Source organism: Bos grunniens, chromosome 21, assembly GCF_055505025.1.
Source record: "Bos grunniens cultivar Pamir isolate PY7600 chromosome 21, Bosgru_T2T1.0, whole genome shotgun sequence".
Classification (NCBI taxonomy): domain Eukaryota; kingdom Metazoa; phylum Chordata; class Mammalia; order Artiodactyla; family Bovidae; genus Bos; species Bos grunniens.
In genome coordinates, this window is record NC_141185.1 from 47,294,617 (window position 1) to 47,315,603 (window position 20,987).

At 46.1% G+C, this 20,987-nt stretch overlaps 1 protein-coding gene across 6 annotated transcripts in view; it reads left to right on the forward strand.

The window, feature by feature from the left end:
• Positions 1-19,615, forward strand: part of HOMER2 (homer scaffold protein 2) — a 128,127-nt gene extending 108,512 nt beyond the window's left edge. For all 6 annotated transcript variants that reach the window (XM_086364346.1, XM_086364343.1, XM_086364342.1 and 3 more), the window contains 6 exons: positions 3,823-3,915; positions 9,416-9,522; positions 13,575-13,731; positions 15,876-15,986; positions 17,147-17,227; positions 18,724-19,615. In XM_086364346.1, coding sequence (XP_086220472.1) covers positions 3,823-3,915; positions 9,416-9,522; positions 13,575-13,731; positions 15,876-15,986; positions 17,147-17,227; positions 18,724-18,912 — 738 coding nt within the window. In that variant the 3' untranslated portion in view covers positions 18,913-19,615. The remainder of the gene's footprint in view (positions 1-3,822; positions 3,916-9,415; positions 9,523-13,574; positions 13,732-15,875; positions 15,987-17,146; positions 17,228-18,723) is intronic.
• Positions 19,616-20,987: the final 1,372 nt, after the last annotated feature.

Genomic DNA, 20,987 nt, shown 5'->3' on the forward strand with positions numbered 1-20,987 from the left:
CCAGTTTAATAGCACTGTCACCTCAAGGTGACATCCTTTTGAGATGTTCCAGGCTGTTACTGTTCACAGGCATCCCTCGGAGATACTGTGGATTTGGTTCCAGACCATTGCAACGAAGCATGGCACCCCACTCCAGTACTCTTGCCTGGCAAATCCCATGGACGGAGGAGCCTGGTGGGCTACAGTCCACGGGGTCGCTAAGAGTCGGACATGACTGAGCGACTTCCCTTTCACTTTTCACTTTCATGCATTGGAGAAGGAAATGGCAACCCACTCCAGCGTTCTTTCCTGGAGAATCCCAGGGACGGGGGAGCCTGGTAGGCTGCCGTCTACGGGGTCACACAGAGTCAGACACGACTGAAGTGACTTAGCAGTAGCAGCAATGAAGCAAATATTGCGGTAAAGCAAGTCACAAAATTTTTAGCAATGATAGAGCTGTCGCCCGGGCTATTCACTCCATTAACCTCTGATTTTCTAATCCTCAGGCCTTATCTTTGCCTTAAAGGTTCCCATGACCTGCCTTGGAATTAAAGCTTTTATAATGTTCTTTTAAAGAGGAAGTGAGTAGAGTTCTATTTTAAGTACAATTCTCTTTGCAAATGGAAAACCCCATCGATAAATGTTTAACAACTGTTGTGCAAGTCTCTGGCATTCGTGTAGGCACACGAAAGTAATGGGATGTGTAGATGATCATGTAGAAATCAGATCTAGGCTCCAGTTCAGGTTTATTATTTACTAGCCATGTGACTATGGGCAAATATTAACCTCTCTAAGACTCTATTTTCTTATCAGGAAACTATGAATAAGAATTCCTGTCCAATAGAGGGTAACAAACAGGAGAATTTGTATTGAAAGTCATTAAATTTCTGTGACTTCCCTGGTAGTTCAGTGGTTAAGCTTCTGTATTTTTAATGCAGGGGGTACAGGTTCAGTCTCTCGTTGGGGAACCAAGATCCCACATCCTGCAAGGCGTGGCCAAAAAATAAATAAAACTTAATAAAAGAAGCCATTAGACTCCTTGCCTTGTAAATGTGGCTCTGCTGAGGGTCTAGGGGAAGAGGGTGATAGTTATGCCCACCCAAGGCAAAACTGTGGGATATCTGGAGGGACCAGCATGATGGGTATCAGGGGACCAAGAGAGAAGGGACCACTGGACCTTCTGGACTGAGTCTCCAGGAGTTGAGCTGAGGGTCATCATGACAGTCAGGGTCAGGAGGGAAGCCCCAAGCTCCGTCCAGAGGCCCCTTGTTTTATCAAAACCTGGCAGGGCTTTATTGACTGACTTGTTTGCCACTCTCTCCTGCTACCCAAATCTGGAGCTCTCTCTGATGCTTACAATGTTCATATCCCAGCACCTAGCTTAGGCCACGGCCCCATATTTGTTTGCTGAAGTCCTGAATGGTGCTCAGACCATGTTTGTTGACTGAGTAAACATGACCCTGGCGATGACATTTCTAATCTAGTTTATAAACAACTTCAAATAAGACCCCGAGAAAAAGAGACCCTGACAGGTGCAAGAAGGGTCTGTAAAAAAATAATGCCTTTGGTTTGGGAGCCTGGTGAAGTATTTCCATGCCTGTGAGTACCTCCAGTACCATGGTACCTCCCCAGGTCCTTAGGTTCGGCCGTACTTTGACATGTTTTTTTTTTTTCCCAAGAGGGTGGAAATGTGCAAATCTAAAACCCAGAGCTCATTCATTCTCTTAACAAACTTACTTATACCTGCTTTCCACCTGGTCTCGTGGGAAGGTACAAAGGGGAAAAGCATGGGCCCTGCCATCAAGGAACTCATGACTTGATGCTTTTACTTACGGGGCCCCTAAAAGGAAGGGGGATGCTTCGTCCATCCTCTCTGGGCCTCAGACCTTTTAAGCAACAGGTAATGTGATTTTTCACTGGCAGCTCTGGGTTGGTTAAATGAAGCCCTGTGTCAGTGGCTTTATTTCCAGGCCTGCAGGAGCAATGCCAGCCAGCATTGCAAGGCTGACCTTTTCTGCTTCCGCCAGGTGCTTGGTTTACCAGCAGCTGTCATCCAGCAGGGTTTCCCAAAGCAGACCGCTATCGTTGACCTTGTGAGACACTCAGGGGGCAGCCTATGCCCAGAAATCGAGTTCTTGGTGAAAGCCACAGCATTGTCGGTGGCATTGGCACTGGCTGGCTTTTTCTTGCTACTCAGCAACCACTTTGGGCTCTCTCTTGCTGTGTGATGTCAGCATTAGCTATGACAGGCAGTTCTCTGTTCAGTGTATTTGCTAATTAAAATCAGTTGCTTTGTCAGTGACACTAAAGCAGTGATTTATATGACTGCTCTGGGATTTTAATAATATTTTAATTTTAATAAAATATTAAAACATTCCTTTAAGCAGAGAGCATAGTAGAATGAACACCCACAGATGCATTACATAAATTTAATAGTGAACACTTTGCCATGTTTCTTCATCTGTTTTCAGGCTTTGCTGGTAGCTCAGTTGGTAAAGCATCCACCTGCAATGCAAGAGACCCAGATTCAATTCCTGTGTCAGGAAGATCCCCTGGAGAAGGGATAGGCTACCCACTCAAGTATTCTTGGGCTTCCCTTGTGGTTCAGCTGGTAAAGAATCCGCCTGCAATGTGGGAGACCTGGGTTTGGAATGTCCCCTGGAGAAGAGAAATATTCTGGCCTGGAGAATTCCATGGACTATATAATCCATGGAGTCATAAAGAGTCAGACATGACTGAGTGACTTTCACATGTTTTTATTGTTATTGAAATACTTTAAATTACAGACATAAAGACATTTCATGCCTAAATACTTCATAGTGTATGTGCGTGCTCACTCACTCAGTCGTGTCCAACCCTCTGTGACCCCATGGACTGTAACCCACCAGGCTCCTCTGTCCATGGGATTTCTGGGCAAGAATACTGGAGTGGATTGCCGTTCCCTTCTCCAGGGGATCTTCCCAACCCAGAGATTGAACCCACATCTCCCACATTGACAGGGGGATTCTTTACCACTGTGCCACCCGGGAAGCCCAAATCCTTCAGTATTTATCTCTAAATAATGACATTTTCCAATAACCACAACATCAGCAGCACTTCTAACAGGACTAATAAAACAGTAACTCCTTGGTGTCATCTTATCCAGTCCATACATATCCCTTGTTGTTGCCCAGAAATCTTATAATTGGTCTGTTTAAAAGAGGACTCAGACTTCCCTCGTGGCCCAGTGGCTAAAGGCTCTGAGCTACCGATGAAGGGGGCCTGCGTTTAATCACTGGTGAGGGAACTAGATCCCACATGCTGCTGCTAAGACCTGGTACAGCCAAATAAATAAAATTTCTTTTAAAGAGAACTTAGTCCTAGGCTAACATGTTACATTTTGCATATTAGGCTTTTAAAATCTAGAATGTTCCTTCCCCTGAACTTTTTGGATGTTTTTGTTATTCACACCATTGACTTGTAAGAGTTCTTGGATCTTTCATCAGAGATTATGAAGTTTTGAGGGGATTCCTTCTGTGCTATAGCTAAATTCCTTTTGTTGCATTTGTATTAGGTACTCTTAACTAGAGGTGTGTGTTTTTAATATTTTGCCATCAAATCTTGCTTCAGTATCTTAGAAATTAATTTAGATCTGACCTGAGCTTTTTTGTTTCTTTTTTGTTGTTGTTGTTCAGGAAAAAGCATTTCTTATATTCACTTCTCTTAAATCTCAAATAAAATCTCTTTCCTGGATTTATACAGAATTTATTGACTTCAAATGAATGCAAAATAATAAAGGTGGGTTCTGAATATCATCCATATATAAGGTTAAGGAAACCTCTAATAATTCTTCTTCATGTTCAGTTTGCAGAGAAATTCCAGGAAGTGAAAGAAGCTGCCAGACTAGCCAGAGACAAATCCCAGGAGAAAATTGAAACTTCGAGCAATCATTCCCAAGTAAGTAATTTGCCCGTAAAATAAATGAGTGTGATCAGTGATTGGGACTTTGTTCCTGTCACTTTTGACAGGAAAGAACAAATTTTCACAGTAGGGCATTTTGAAGGCTTTTTCAACTATTAGCCTTTTCACAATGAGAAAGATGTGACATGTTTTTATGAGACTTGAATTTTTCAAGATGTGGTGATATATTTTGGATGGAAAACATTTGATGAGATGAGAGTTAATGCATGTCCCTCATCTGGAATTCTCTCTGGTCACTGTTTAAATACCAATGCCAGGGGGACGTGTTTTCTTTCTGTGTTGGGAGGGGAGGTCTCCATAAAGCATGCTCATGGGCCAATGCAGGTACCTATGCCCATGACAGAGAAAACTTGGTCGATGCCAGAGGCTCCCCGTCTGTTTCCCTATTATAACAAAGTCAGGTGGGAGGTGGTATTTCAACAGCTCTAGTTTAGTCAACGAAAATGTGGCTTTGCCAGGAACTGAGTCATCTGTCTGCTTGAAAGTGTGGTCACTGACTAAAAGGGACCTGAAATAAAATACCTGCCTTCCTGATGTCTAGAGTGGGGTATGCAGTAGTAGGCAGAAGCCTTGCCTTGTGACAGAGTTATATGTAGAGAGACAGGGCAACAGAGACATGAGGAGCAAGCATCTGGGGTTAGGAATAAACATGATGTATGTGAAAGCTACGAGTCTACTGGCCTGGGGGAGACGAGTGCGATGGGAGGACCAGGGATGCACTTGGAGAGACCGTGAAGGACCCATAATTCCGCATTAGTGGATCCCTTCTTACCTAATTTTGTATTATTGGATAGTGAGAAGACACTGGAGGTGTTTTATGGCCACTGATCAGGAATTGACATGATGGTTGCGTGTGGGTGGTGAGGAAGTCAGGGAGCAGCCGAGGGCGGGAAGACTGGCGAGGAGGCTGTGGGATGGAGAATGGCCATGCCGGGATGGCCATGGATGGATTCTGGGGCAAAGATGAGAACCTACCTCCTGGAAGAGAACCAGGAGGCATGGGCATCCTGAGTGGCCAAGGTCAACACCCTAGGCTTGATCATCTCCCATAGCCAAACCTGGATCATATAAAAGATGTCCCTTTGGACTTATGGAAATGAATGTGTGTTAGACTCCAAGTGGACAGGAACTTTCCTGAATCTTTATAAACAATCTGTAATATCATCTAAATGATACTGTTGATTTAGCATACTAATGTCTGTACTGAGTAATATCTGAGGAACTCTAAAATTGGGCACTTGAAGTGGTCCATAGTCTAAGGAGTTTCTTTTTTTTTTTTTTTTTTTAGAATGCTAAATTTTATTTTATTACATAGAGGAAAATCTATCTTTTAATTGATTTTTATTGGAGTATAATTGATTTACAATGTTGTGTTACTTTCTGCTGTATAGCGAAAAATGATTTAGTTGTGTATACGTACACACACACACACACACAGAGTTAGATTCTTTACATAGAACTGAACAGAATTCACTGTGCTATTCAGTAGGTTCTTGTGAAAGTTGCTCAATCATGTCTGAATCTTTGCGACCCCATGGACTATACAGTCCATGGAATTCTCCAGGCCAGAATACTGGAGCGAGTAGCCTTTCCCTTCTCCAGGGGATCTTTCCAACCTAAGGATTGAACCCAGGTATCCCGCATTGCAGGTGGATTCTTTACTAGCTGAGCCACAAGGGAAGCCCAAGAATACTTGAGTGGGTAGCCTATCGCCTATCCCTTCTCCAAGGGATCTTACCGACTCAGAAACCAACTGGGGTCTCCTGCATTAGGTTCTTACTAGCTATTTATTCTATATGTACTAGTGTGTATATGTCAGTTTCAGTCCCCTAATTTATCCCCCCCATGCCCCCTTTCCCCTTGGTAACCACAAGTGTGTTTTCCACCTCTATGACTCAACTTCTGTTTTGTAAATAGGTTCATTTGCACTATTACTTTAGATTCTACATATAAGCGATAACTTATGATACAAAGTTTCTGATATACCATCTTTTTCTAAATGTCATGTTATAGTGATATCTTTAATATCTGAATTTCTTTATATAGTGTTTTTGCTTTAATGTTTATTTTCTCCCCTAAAGTATTTTAAACCGAAAAAAGTCAAGTGTACAGAGAAAATGTTATTATATAGATATATATTAATTACATATAAATGGCTTTTCTAAGCTTTAGTTTTTATTTACCCTTGCTGATGTTTTCCCAACTATGGAGATCATTGTCCATTTTTCTTTTTATTAAAAATCACACAGTTGCTTGGTTTTTTGAATTTCTTAGAGAATGAGTACTTTGGCCAAGTTTTCTAAATACTTGAAGATTTTAAACAACCTAACTACAAAAATTTTTAATGTGTTTTTTCTGAATGTAAAAGCAATGCATATTTATTGCAGAAATTTAAAATATGCCATACTATAAACGAAGGAATAAAAATTACCTATATTCTTACCGAAGACATTTTCTTAATGTTTTAAACTATTTCTTACCAATATAGTTTTCCAGTACATTTTTGTATTATTCTTTTTCATCTTTTTTTTAAACTTATGTTTGTTATAATCATTTCCTCGTGTTTTCAAATATCACTTTTCAAAACTATTTTAATGTATAAATAGAATTCCAGTGTTTGTTTATATCACAACTTATTCCACTAAACTCCTATAATTTGGGACAGTGAAGTCTAAAGCGCATCTTGATGAAAGGGAAAGAGGACAGTGAAAAAGTTGGCTTGAAGCTCAACATTCATAAAACTAAGATCATGGTATCCGGTCCCATCACTTCATGGCAAATAGATGGGGAAACAGTGGAAACAGTGGCTGACTTTATTTTTCTGGGCTCCAAAATCACTGCAGATGGTGATTGCAGCCATGAAATTAAAAAACACTTACTCCTTGGAAGGAAAGTTATGACCAACCTAGACAGCATATTAAAAAGCAGAGACATTACTTTGCCAACAAAGGTCTGTCTAGTCAAGGCTATGGTTTTTCCAGTAGTCATGTATGGATGTGAGAGTTGGACTATAAAGAAAGCTGAGCACAGAAGAATTGATGGTTTTGAACTGTGGTGTTGGAGAAGATTCTTGAGAGTCCTTTGGACTGAAAGGAGATCCAACCAGTCCATCCTAAAGGAGATCAGTCCTGGATGTTCATTGCAAGGACTGATGTTGAAGCTGAAACTCCAATACTTTGGCCACCTGATACAAAGAGCTGACTCATCTGAAAAGACCCTGATGCTGGGAAAGATTGAGGGCAGGAGGAGAAGGGGACTACAGAGGATGAGATGGTTAGATGGTATCACTGACACAATGGACATGAGTTTGGGTGAACTCTGGGAGTTGGTGATGGACAGGGAGGCCTGGCATGCTGTGGATCATGGGGTCACAAAGAGTCAGACACAACTGAGCAATGGAACTGAACTGATGTTATTTCTAATTTTTCATTAATAGAAATAACACCGTGATAAGCTGTTCTTGTGTACTTTTTGTGCATTTGATGGTTTCCGCAGGATTATTTTTTTTTTAACTTTTGATTTTATATTGGAGTATCAGTTCAGTTCAGTTCAGTTGCTCAGTTGTGTCTGACTCTTTGCGACCCCAGGCACTGCAGCACGCCAGACTTCCCGTCTATCACCAGCTCCCGGAGCCTATTCAAACTCATGTCCATCACATCGGTAATACCATCCAACCATCTCATCCTCTGTTGTCCCCTTCTCCTGCCTTCAATCTTTCCCAGCATTAGGGTCTTTTCCAATGAGTTGGTTCTTTGTATCAGGTGGCCAAAGTATTGGAGTTTCAGCTTCAGCATCAGAGTATAGTTGACAACAATGTTGTGTTAGTTTCAGGTCTACAACTAAGTGATTCAGTTATACATATACTGCAGGATAAATTCTTGAAATGGAAGTATTGGACTAAGGGTAGGAGGTTTTATGAGCTTTTGACGCATACTGCAAACATCCCTGCAGAAATGTACAATTCTGACTCCCACCAGGAGTGAATGAGAGAAATTTTTCCTCCCACACACTTACCCACAGAGCTTTGTTTATTTGACAAAAGAAAAATGTATTTTATTGTTTTTTTCATTTTGCATTGCTTTACTAATAAGATTAAATTTTTTTGTTTATTGAGTCTATGTGTGTCTTCTACTGTAAATGTCAATTGCATATCCTTTCCCTTTTTTATGTTCATTTCCAAGAACTTTATTTTTTAGCATGGCTAGTTTTGAACATATACAATACTAGGCAAAATTGTGTAACTGAACCCCATGGGCCCATCAGTTCAGTTTTAACAATTAGGAATTTATGACCAATCATCGTGGCTCAGCTGGTAAAGAATCCACCTGCAATGCGGGAGACATGGGTTTGATCCCTGCGTTGGGAAGATCCCCTGGAGAAGGGAAAGGCTACCCACTCCAGTATTCTGGCCTGGAGAATTCCATGGACTATATAGTCCATGGGATGGCAAAGAGTTGGACATGACTGAGCGACTTTCACTTCACTTCACATTTCATCTATACCCACCCTATCCCTCCACCTTTTTTTTAAAGCCAATCCCAGAATCATTTCATCCACAAATATTTCAGAGTGTCGCTCTAAGAGCTGAGAAGTCTAAGAGTTTCTTTTAAATATAAGTATTGGCATTTTGGTTTTCATATCCACTTCAAATATTTCCCCCACATTATTGTTTACATTCTAATATAGTTCGTGGCATTTTTTTGTGATGTAGAAATTTAGCCAGAAATTCATTCCCTTCATGGTTCCTCCCTTTGCCTTTATGCTTCCTCCCTTTGCCTTTATGCTTCTTGGAGACTAAGTAAGGTCTTTCTAAGACCTTATCCGAGACCAGATGAGATTAACCTCCATGTGGTATGTCTTATTACAGAAAGCATTACAGAATATTCATAATGATGCTAATAGTAATGGAGACAGCAGACACCCATATCTGATTCCTGGTGGGTTTTTTTTTTTTTTAAATAATCTTTCTGTAGCCTTAGGATAAAAAAGGTTATCTCAGCTTCTTCTTGTCATTTGGTTGCTAAGTCGTGTCTGACTCCTTTGTGACCCCAGGGACCATAGCCTGCCAGGCTTCTCTGTCCATGGGATTTCCCATTGCAGAATATTGGAGTGGGTTGCTATTCCTTCTCCAAACTCAGTCACTGTTTCTTATTATAACCATCCCCACCACTGCTGCCTTTTTAATCTGTGGCTTCTGTCCTGTCTTATTTAAGGAGACCAGGTATCCTGACTTGTAGGTTTATCCGTAAAGTCTGATTTTAAAAGTTTCTGCCTAACGGCCCCAGATGCTGTCTTGTGAATAAAAGGCACAGACTTTCTGCACTCCGTGTGGACTCTCCAGGGCCAGTCTTGTTATTAGTCTTCGTGTTGCGTGTTCTGGTTGGAGGCATTGGGTCTCCCACACTCTTAAACACACAGCTCCTGCCGCTGTCAGATCAAGTGATAAGCTGCGAAGGTAACCCCCTGTTCTACTCAGGCATCCAGTGTCAATGGGACAGATGATGAGAAGGCCTCTTGTGCGGGTCCTGCCGACACACACCTCAAGTCTGAGAATGACAAGCTGAAGATCGCTCTGACCCAGAGGTGAGCATGTGCAAATCCAGGTGCTGTCGCCCAGGGCCAGCACTCCCCTGCAGCCTCTCCCACTGGGCAGGGCTTCAGGAATTTGGGGGAGGAGACCGGGTCCTGCTCAGAACAGCCAGTCTTGTCTCCTGGCCAGAGGAAGACCAGCTGCCTCCGTGGCTGTTGCCTGTCCACATCAGCCTGTGTGTGTGTGTGTGTGTGTGTGTGTGAAAGAGAGATGTGACCTTTTTTTTCTTCAGCTGTACTAAATAGCATGTGGGATCTTAGTTCCCCAAGCAGGGATTGAACCTGGGCCCTCTGCAATGGAAATGTGGAGTTCTAACCACTGGACTGCCAGGGTGATCATGTTTCACTTTGTTTTGTTTTTTGAGAAGCCAAATTTATCATTTATTTGTATATGACAGACTGTCTAGAACATCCAAGAGAAACATATAAAAATCTTAAGAAACTATCTTTAATATAGTTTAATATAATATATTATATTATACAATAATATAAAGTCTCACAAAAATCAGTAGCTTTTCTATATGCAAACATCACATAGACTATATATTTGAGGAAGAGATTTCCTTTATAATGCCTGTATGCTAAGTCTCTTCAATCATGTCCAACAATGTGACTTCATGGACTGTAGTCTGCCAGGCTCCTCTGTCTGTAGGATTCTCCTGGCAAGGATATTGAGGTGGGTTGCCATTTCCTCCTCCAGGGGGCCTTCCCTGACCCAGGGATCAAACCCAAGTCTCTTACATCTTCTGCATTGGCAGAGGCATTCTTTACCACTAGAGCCACCTGGGAAGCCCTTCCTGTATAGTATGAATTATTAAATATAATATGAACCATAAAATACATAGGAATAAACTTATAAAATGTACAGGATCTTTGTGAAGAAAACTCAAATAATTTTGAGGACCATACATGAATAATTTAACAAATAGAAAAAGTCTATTGGAAAGGAGTAGGAAGCCTTAATATTTTAAAAAAGTATCAATTTCCCTTAAATTGATGTATAAAGTTAACGCAGTCCCCATAATGATATCAGCAAGATTTTAATTTTTAATGACTACAGTAACCATGCTTGTGTTTTCGTATCTCGAGAATGTGGCATCTTTCCCAAAGCCAGGCTGGACCTCATCGTGTGGGCTGGCCCTATGAGCACCCTCAGGGTCGCTGACTTTGGGGTCATTCTGTTCACCTGGCAGGGAACTCTGCCAGCTCCCCCCAGCCTCCCTGTGGCTGCGTTCTTCAGAGCTGCCCTGTGTAAGAGCTCTGTCATATTAATCCCTCCGTTTTACACAGATAAGGAAACCGAGGCCCAAGTGGTACAGCCAGTCCTTGCCCAAGGTCACACGGCTGGTAGATTCTCCACACTGCCTGCCTATACTCAAGGCGGGAGCCTTCAGGAATCCTCCCGGGGCAGCAGTCGTGCTCCACAGCTGGAGCCCACGGGTTAGCACCCGCTTCTGCCCCCCAGCGGCCTGACCGGTGCTTGGAACTCAGTTCCCATGATCTGACCTGGGAATTCCAGAAGGAACGTGAGATCCACAGATCCAGCACCTGTTTCGTACTGTGGGTTTTATCAGGTGCTTCAGAGGACAAAACTGTGACCAGTCTCTCTTAATCATCAGGCAATCGTGAGGACTGTTTTTGGTTGTTTAAGTCACAGTGGACTGCCTGGTTGAAAATGTTTCACCCCTAAAAATAAATGTTTTGTTTTTTTTTTTTTAATTCCAGTTTAATTGACAAGTGAATTACAGGAATGAGTGTGAAGTCATTTCCCTAAATCAGGTCAGATTCTCACTCGTCAACTCTGGAATTAATCACATGATGGTATTTGCTGTGTTTTCAGTCTGTGGTGTTTGAAACCAAAAGTACATATTTTCCAGTCTAGGACCTTGAGGTGGATGAAAGATAATGCAGATTATTAAAATACATTTGTATTTACTTTAAAAAATTGTTTTAAAGAAGACTTTAGATACAGAACTTTCCTCAGCCAGGCAGTATAGATTAGAAGTCAGAAACTTTTTTTTTTTCTCAGTAGCTAAGTCTGATGCGTTGGGTTTTTTAAAAATTAATTTTTATTGGCATATTCGATCCCTGGGTTGAGAAGATCCCCTGGAGGAGGCCATGGCAACCCACTCCAGTGTTCTTTGCCTGGAGAACCCCCATGGACAGAGGAGCCTGGTGGGTTACAATCCATAGGGTCACAAAGAGTAAGACGCAACTGAGCGACTAAGCACATAACTGCTTTACAATGTTGTGGTGATTTCTACTGTACAGCAAAGTGAATCAGTTCTACCCTTCCTTTTTAGATTTCCTCCCCATTTGGGTCACAGTAGCTATACAGAAGGTTCTCATTAGTTATCTATGTTATACATAGTAGTGGGTATATGTCAATCCCAATCTCCCAATCCATCCCTCCCCCAGCTTCCTCATTTGGTGTCCATATGTTTGTTCTCTGCACGTGTGACTTTGTTTCTGCTCTGCAAATAAGTTCACCTCTACCATCTTTCTAGATTCCATGAATAAGTGATATTATCAGGTATTTGTTTTTCTCTTTCTGACTTATTTCACTCTGTGTGACAGACTCTGGGTCCCTCCACATCCCTGAAAATGGCACTATTTTGCTCCTTTTTATGGCTGAGTAGTATCCGTTGTATGTATGTATCACGGTGTATTTATCCATTCCTCCGTTGGTGGACATTCAGGTCACTTCCATGTCCTGGCTATTGTAAATAGTGCTGCAGTGAACACTGGGCTCCAGAGCAAGGAAACAAAGGGAAGTGTGGAATGGGCAGAGCAGCTTGAGGGGAACCTAACTGCAGTTTGTTTTTGAAAACTTCCCTCATCACAGAGGATCAGAGATTATCATGTTGTTTGGTGATAACATGGAGGCATCCCTCAGACCTGAGGTGACATGGGGTCGGCCAGGACTCCCTCACACACACTGTGGTTGGAACCCCAGTTCTTCCCTCAGGGGATTCCCAGCCCTGTCTCCTCTGTCCTCTAGTCCTCAGCTGTCAAATCTGGATCAGGCTAGCTGTTTAAACCTAGAGTCATTGGGCTCCAGAGAGTGGGGCGTCAGGAGCTTGTTGAAAAGATCCACAGCTTTCATGAGAGTCTCAGGGGGCCTGGGCTCCACCCCAGCACTTCAGAACCTTTATCCCTGAGGCTCATTTCAGGAAGGAGCTAGACATGGGGCAAGAGGGACCCCTCCTGTGGCCAGGAGTCAGTAGGGAGCAGGCAGGGGGGTCTCCACCACAGTGTGGCTTCATTCATAGTTTTTTTTAAATTGAATTAGAGTTGATTTACACTGTTGTGTTAATTTCTGCCATACAACAAAGTGACTCAGTTATACGTATATGTATATAGTTCTTTTTTATATTCTTGTCTATTATGGTTTATCCCAGGATGTTGCATATAGTTCAAGGGTTCCCTTCTCTCCAGAGTTCCCTGTGCTATATAGGAGGACCTTGTCATCTATCCATTCTGTATGTAGTAGTTTGCATCTCACTAACCCCAAGCTCTCAGTCCATCTCTCCCCCAGCCCCCTCCCCCCTGGCAATCACAAGTCTGCTGTCTACATCTCTGAGTCTGTTTCTGTTTTGGAGATAGGTTCATTTGTGTCATAGTTTAGATTCCGTATATAAGTGATGTCATAGATATTTGTCTTTCTTTTTCTGACTTACTTCACCTAGCATTAGAATCTCTAGTCGCATCCATATTGCTGCCAATGGCATTATTTCGTTCTTTTTTATGGCTCAGTTCATTCTTAGTTTCATCTTTTCCTTCCCTGAGAATTCTGTCCTTTCTAAAGTGATGCCTTGAGAAAAATCACCCAGCAGGGCAAATTAGTGCCCCTTTAGTGGGGCAAATATGTTCCCACTAAAGAGAGGCACCAGGCCTGCGGGACCCGTGGTCCTTGTGGCCAGGCCACGGTAGGAGAGGATGTGGCCTTGAGGGCTGGGCTGAGGGGGTGTCTGGGTCCCCCCGCCCTGGGGCAGTGGAGTGGAAGGCACCCATCACCCGGTCACCGCCTGGCCCCCACCCCACAGTGCCGCCAATGTGAAGAAGTGGGAGATTGAGCTGCAGACCCTGAGAGAGAGCAACGCCCGGCTGACCTCAGCGCTGCAGGAGTCGGCAGCCAGCGTGGAGCAGTGGAAGCGCCAGTTCTCCCTGTGCCGAGATGAGAACGACCGGCTCCGGAACAAGGTGGGCTCAGCTGAGACCCTAACCCACGGGGAGTGGGGGGCCAGAATGGGACAAGGCAGCCGGGACCTTCCTTCCACTCCTTCCCCGCCCTGCCACCACCTCCCGCCTGCCTTAGTAAAGGGAGTGTAGCCACGCACAGAAGTGACTTAATCCTTCTATTGAACCAAGTCTCATAGTTTGTGTTGCCAAGGGGAAGAGGAATCAATGGGAGACAGCAGCTTTGTCTCTCAAAGAGCACCCTCCCATGTGCACTGCGGGTGGGCCTTTCATGGGCAGCCTCCTTTTGGTATTTTCTGTTGGTTCAGTGACCTTCCAGAGGGTGAGGGAAGAAAACAGACTGGGGAAACGGTGAGGCATGATTGCTCAGAAACCCTGCTTCTGTGCAGACCACTATTTCCGAAAACGTGAGTTAGGAAGCGAGGACAGGAAGTGTGACGTGGTGGGTGGGGTGGGGGGGCCAATGCCCTCATGTGCCCTCCACCCTCCTACCTCAACATCCGAGCATCTCGACCTTTTTCCAGGATTCACCTGTGCCCTTCTCTGTAATCAGTCCCTCACACTCTGATATTGGGCTGAACTGATTTGGAGGTTTGGGGGCCCCCAGTTGAGGTCCTGGGGTTGCCATGCTGTTTTGCTGGTCAGCACTTTGACCCCACAGTTGCTGACTGTGGTCTGCTTTGCAGATTTGAGGGTCCACATCACACTGAGATAGGGACTGGCTCCCCTCATCCACGTTTGTAACCCCCCACCCTGTTCTGAGCGGATCCCCTGGAGACCGCTCGCCTTCCACGTCTCACTTTGTGCAGATGGCACGTGAAACTGCCTCGTGTCCTTTTTTCACAAAGTGCTGATGGTGAGGGGCGCAGGCCAAGTGCTGACTCTGCACCTTCCCTCCTGGGTTGGGCTCATCTGCCTGCCAGAGGGATCGATCGCCCTCTTTTTCCAAGCCAAGAGCTGAGTTTTCTCGCTTCACGTCTGAGTGTAAGAACCAAAGGGCCGTGCGGGGGGATATGGAGGAAGCGCCTGCTGTGTAACTTGCTTGCTGCGTGGGGAGCCCTGGGAACCTGACTTCCAGGGTGGGATGTGGATGTTGGGGGACCTCCAACAGCCCCCAAGGCTGGGGGTGCAGATCCTGAGGGTTGCTGCAGTCATCTCTGAGAACTGTCCTCAAGGTGACTACCCACTGCCCTTCACCCCGAGGACTGCCACTGTCCACTTAGTGGGGGCCCCACTGACCTGGCACTCTTGTGTTACTTGGTTCCACTCCTGCTGGCCACTCTGTACCCACACTCTGGCCCCTGGAAATTGTCCAGCATCAGACAGCAGTGCCATGGTTGTCAGGCCTATGCATCCCTTCTGGGGGGTCAAGCTGGGGAAGGAGAGAAAGATGCACTGTGAGGATGTGCCAGGTCAGCTAGCAACTGTCGTCTCTCCAGGAAGAGGCCCACAGGCCAGGCCCCTTCTGCATGCATCAGTGGGGAAAGGTCATCTTGATTTAAAAGTGTTGGAAATGTCATTGAGTCCCACAGAGCTGCTGGATTCTCTACCCTGCTGGCCTCAGCTCTGGAGATGCAACAGAATCATTCAGGGCATGATTAAAATAATGTGAACGTCATTCTGGGGAGAAGCAGACAGATTCATGGGACATCTGGCTCCTACTTGTGACAGGTCCTTAAAAGCAAACCTAGAACTACTGTCCTGTGGCCGCAAGAGAAAACCAGAATCCTGGAGCATCCTGAAGCCAGGTTGTGTGACTTCCATGGCTTCTCTGGTATTAAGTGAGGCGCCCTGTGCCAGTATGAGCAAACAGCCTGGGGCAGCCCCATAGAGTTCATTTGTAGCCACAAGGAAACATTTGTAAGTGGGTTAATTTAGGGTTTATTTTAAAAGACCTGTGGCAATCTCTTGTTTAATGATTAAAGTAAACCCCATGGACTGCAGCCATCCAGGCTTCTCCGTCCATGGAATTCTCCAGGGAAGAATACTGGAGTTGGTAGCCATCCCCTTCTCCGGGGGATCTTCCCAACCCAGGGATCAAACCCTGGTCTCCTGCATTGCAGGCGGATTCTTTACCATCTGAGCCACCAGAGAAGCCCAAAGTAAACTGGCACCCCTGCTTTAACATGTGATATTTATTATTAAAGATTGACGAGCTGGAAGAGCAGTGCAGCGAGATCAACAGAGAGAAGGAGAAGAATACCCAGTTGAAGAGAAGGATTGAGGAGCTAGAATCAGAACTCCGAGAAAAGGAGACGGTGAGTGGTAGAGCTCTGAGCCATGCTGCTCACATCCCCTGGGCCTTGGCGGGTGAGCTCCACCCAGGGACACGGCAGGTGGCCGTGGGACGTGTGATTGGCCCTGGCAGCTGCCCAGACAGCAGCACAGAGACAGAGCCAGGAGCCACACCAAGGCACAAAGAGCCCAGAGCAAAGGCCTGACCATTACCCTGTGCAGCCTCCTTGTGTTTATTATATTTAGTCAGTCTCAGATCCAAGAGGAGTTGGACATTTTCAAACGCTCTTGGAAACTTTCATAGATGGTCCCTCATCAGAAGTTGAGTTCTGCTGTCAAATTAATGCAGCAGTCACACAGTCATTTCTCTCTTGGGGGGACAGGACAGCTAAGTACAGTGACTCCCCTCTGTACAAACGAGTCCCATTCCGAGAGTGTGTTCACAAGTCCAGTTTGTTCCTAAGTCCAACAAAGTTAGCCTAGGTACCCAACTAACACAATCAGCTATGTAGTACTGTGCCGTAATAGGTTTATCATACTTTTCACACAAATAATACATAAAAAGCAAACCCCAAAAATAAAACATTTTTAATCTTGCAGTTTAGTACCTTGAAAAGTACAGAAGTATCAACTACCTCACCACTGCTTTGACACTTGCTTCTGGACCTCCTGGACTTAAAATAAAGATACTATACTGCTGTCCTCTGTATAGTCCTGTGTAGTAAAAGGACACAAAAGCTCCCCCACTTGTAGAGGATGCTTGCATGTGACAATGTACACCAGGCACGTGAACTGATTTATGCAACTGGACATGCGAATGCACGTTCTCATCTTTGTAAGTTTGCAGCTCGAAGGTTCGTATGGAGAGGACTCACTGTCCACAGAGGCTGGAGACTGTGGGCAAGTTACCAGTCCTCTCTCAGCCTCAGTTTCCCTACAAAAACAGGAATCATACTTCTCTTTTCACGGTGGTATCCAGGCTTCATGCTTTAATTCACGGGACATACTCAGCCTTTAGAATTACCTGATGTGTGTTAGGTATAACATCATCACCATTATTTACACAAACAACACAGGTTCCAAAAGCTGCTTCCATGACTGTACACACAAAGTTGGGGATTTTCAAGAATACATTTTATCTGACTTGCTCTCATATTCTTCTTCAAATTTCTGTCCCCTGTAGGAGTTGATAGACCTCCGAAAACAAAGTGAAATCATACCTCAGCTCATGTCAGAGTGTGAATACGTCTCTGAGAAGTTAGAGGTAAGAGCGGGGAGCACATGCACTTTGACTCAGGTGCGAAGGCATAGGTCATGTTACCCATTTCTCCAAGGCCTCTGCCATTCTCGCCTCACTTGGTGAAGAAGAATGACTTCGGATTCCTAAACAGCCAGTGTAACTACTTGCTGGATGCCTGCTCTGCCCCCAGGGGAAGACTCAGCCGAGTCTGCCTTTTTGTTTTTCCACTTACACAAAGGTGTCGTGTGCGTAACTGTAGCGCAGGTGGCTGCTTCCTGCCGGCAGAAGTCCCTGCAGACCCACAGGAGGGCCAGGAAGGAGCAGGGGACTGAGGGAGAGCTAAGGGAGAGCCTCAGACCAGGGACTGTTCCACTGCCCCAGCCAGTGACCTTGGATATGACCTTGAGCGGGCACACCCCTTTCTGGCCTCAGATTTCTGATCCACAGAAGGAGTGTTTTCAGGTCCTCCCTCACCTCCGAGGGTCTCCTCACTTCCAGAGCACTTTGTTCAGGTACACAGCCTCAGTGTTAGTAACTGGTTCCTGTAACACATTTTTAGAAGGCCTCATTTTATCCCCACAAGATGGAAGCTCTTGTTTGCTATGAAGAATGATCACGTAAAGACTCACAGCAGTCCCGCCATTGGGAGCTTGACTGTCTCCATGGCAACACCACAGGACAGACGGTGCGCAGACCCACCGTCCCTTCGTCTGGCACGGCCAGTGCTTCCTCACGGAGGGCCAGCGGCTGGCCTGGGGCCAAGGAGGCCTTGCCTTCTCAGGGGAGACAAGTCACTCTCCCATTCATGCTGTTTCTCCCCCAGAATGGAACCCAGAGGGGGCCCTGCCGACAATCCTGGGCCTGGGGCTGAAAACCCCATGGGCTGGGATGTCAGATTTCCTCTGCCAGGCACTTTATGAAAGCATCGCTTGGCACCAGGCTGCTTTGGGCAGAACTCTGAGTTCTGCATTCTCTGTGGGCATCATTTTAAGATGAGATCTCTGCTGGCAAACAGCAGGAAGAAGGGGCACACACCTGATTTCCGGGGGTGGGGGGGGCACTTGACACCCGCAGAGAGGCAGGCCCACCGCGGGGACTGACTGACCGACTATCACAGGTCTCAGTGGGCTCCTGCTTTGTTCCCAGACCCTTCTTTCTGTCTCTCTTTAAAAAAAAAAATAATAATAATAATAATATATATATATATTTGTTTGTTTGTTTGTTTGTTTGTTTTTGGCTGCGCTGGGGCTTTCTCTAGTTGTCATGAGCAGGGGCTACACTTTGTTGTAGGAGCATGGGCTCCTCACTGCAGTGGCTTCTCTTGTTGCGGAGCATGAGGGCTTCACTAGTTGCGGCTCCCGGGCTCTAGAGCAAAGGCTCAATAGTTGTGGTGCATGGGCTCAGTTGCTCTGAGGCCTGTGGGATCTTCCCAGACCTGGGATCAAACCCGCGTCCCCTGCATTGGCAGGCGGACTCCCCTCCACTGTATCAGCAGTCCACCCTCTCTCCTTTTGCTGCAGGCGGCAGAGAGAGACAATCAGAACCTGGAGGACAAAGTGCGGTCCCTGAAGACGGACATCGAGGAGAGCAAGTACCGACAGCGCCACCTGAAGGTGGAGCTGAAGAGCTTCTTGGAGGTGCTGGACGGCAAGATTGACGACCTCCACGACTTCCGCCGGGGCCTCTCCAAGCTGGGTGCCGACAACTAGGTCCCGCCTGAGTCCCCAGGGTGTGTGTGACCCGCAGTAGTGCTAGGACCTCCTCCCGTTCGCGTGGCTTCTGTCAATGCAGGCGCGGTCTGTCATGTTTCCAAACCAGGGGTGCCGTCCACCCTCTCCTCTCTGGAATAGAAATCCCCCCTCGCTTCTTCTCTGGCCTCGCGAGGTCGTGGATGACTGGACGATTCTGACTCAGGAATCCAGAACTAGGCCTACCTTAAACGTTTACGCAGTCAGGGCAAGGATGTTCATATCTTTCTCAAGGGCTGTTGCAACCATATGAACTGGAAAAAAAAATAGTATTTTCTAATCCAAATAGGAATAGCCTTTCCACCTCTTTTTTTGTTTTGTTTTTTGAGTAGAGCTCAGAGTATTTGAATGTCCACCAGCTCCAGTGCATGGGGTGTGGCCATAGTAACTTCCCTCTCAGCATATATAGAGATGCTTTCAAACAATGACTTAGTAGATACTTGTCCTGAGAGGAGACAAGTGTCTCCTGGGGGTGTTTCCTGGCTGGGGAATCACCTACATCCACTCAGCCCACTTCTACCGGCCCTCCAGTTTATAAGGTTGCGACAACGTTCCTTTTCTTGGTTTTAATTTCTGAACAGGTTACTGCGCTGTGGGGACAGCACACAGTGAGGGTGCCTAGCACAAAGTAGGTGCTTAATAAATATTTGTTCAATTAAATGTATACAGAGAATTTAGTGTTTTAATCAATGCCCGCCCACCCCCCCCCACCTCCTGCCAAAGCCCCTGTTGGAAAGTCCCCCGTCCTGGTGCACTGGGTCATTCTTTATCAGGCATGAATGTGACTTTGTGAGCAGACTCGTGGATTGGCTCAGGTGGCCCTGGGGGTGGGGAAGGTGGCGGTGGAAGCAGCAGGAAATAGTCTGAGCCTCCCCCAGCCCCGGGAGCCCATCCTGGTTCTCTGTCCTGGGATAGGGGTGGGGGGCACCTCTGACACTCCAACTACTCTTCCTCTCCAAGTGTGAGGTCTGGGGATTCTAGGACTGCCGACTGTCCCTGGTAGAGGGGCTGCCCAGGGCTTGGGATTTAGGGTAGGATCCTCTGTTGGGTTTAGATAATTGAAAAAGAAATCACAAAGGATCACACAGGCCTATGAGCGAGAGTGGGTTCGAAGTGACCAAGCCTCGGCCTTAGAGGAGTTCTGCCGAGGTCTGCTTCCTGCGTCCCTCGGTTCCTGGGAAGGGAGGGACCAGAGCCGTAAGCCTCTCCTCTCTCACTGAGTTTCTTAGTGGAGCAAGTAAGTGGGCATCTCATTTGCCCTGTGCATGACACAATTGTCTGAATTTCCCTGGCTGTAGGCATTTCTAAATGCCTTTGACGGAGGGAGAGGCTTTGGTCCCCCCGTACCTGCTTTGAGAACCACTGCGAGAACATGTCCCTCTAAAAAGGTTTTCTCACATGTTAGAATTTATCCCTGCTGAATGTAGATAAGCAATAAAATAGTCGGAGGAGGTGGGCAGGGGACACACGGATGTGACTGTCCACGTCCTACTGTTCTCCTTCGTGTCGCTGAGATATCTCCCAGAGCGAGGAGGTCTGGTTTGGGATGGGGAAAGACGGGAGGCTGGTGGTCTGGAGCACTGGGGCATGCCAGGGAGACCTACAAGCAGGGTGGGCGGCTTTGGTGAGGTCCACTGGGCCGGAGGCAGCCCTCCCGATGGGCGGTGGGGCTGCTGGCCCCGCCCCCTCCCTGGCGCTCCAGACAGCTCTCGGGGCAATGGTGACCTGGGGAGCCAGACTGGCCCTGGGTCAGCCCCGTGGCCCAGCATTGGGCTAAAGGGTGTTCTTCTCAGGTCAGGCAAGTCCACCTGTCAGAAGGTGGGGCGAGTTTGCTGTCCAGGAGCAGCGGACACCAGGATTCCGAAACCTCAGCTTGGGTCATCTGACGCCCACCACCCCTGTCTGTGAGGCGGTTTATTCATCCAGAAGGAGCTGTCTTGACTGTCCTGAATACACACAGGGGATGTATTCGTTAGAGGACAGAGTTGTCAGAGCCACCGGCACGTTCTGGAGCAGCAGGGCCGTGAGCACGGTGG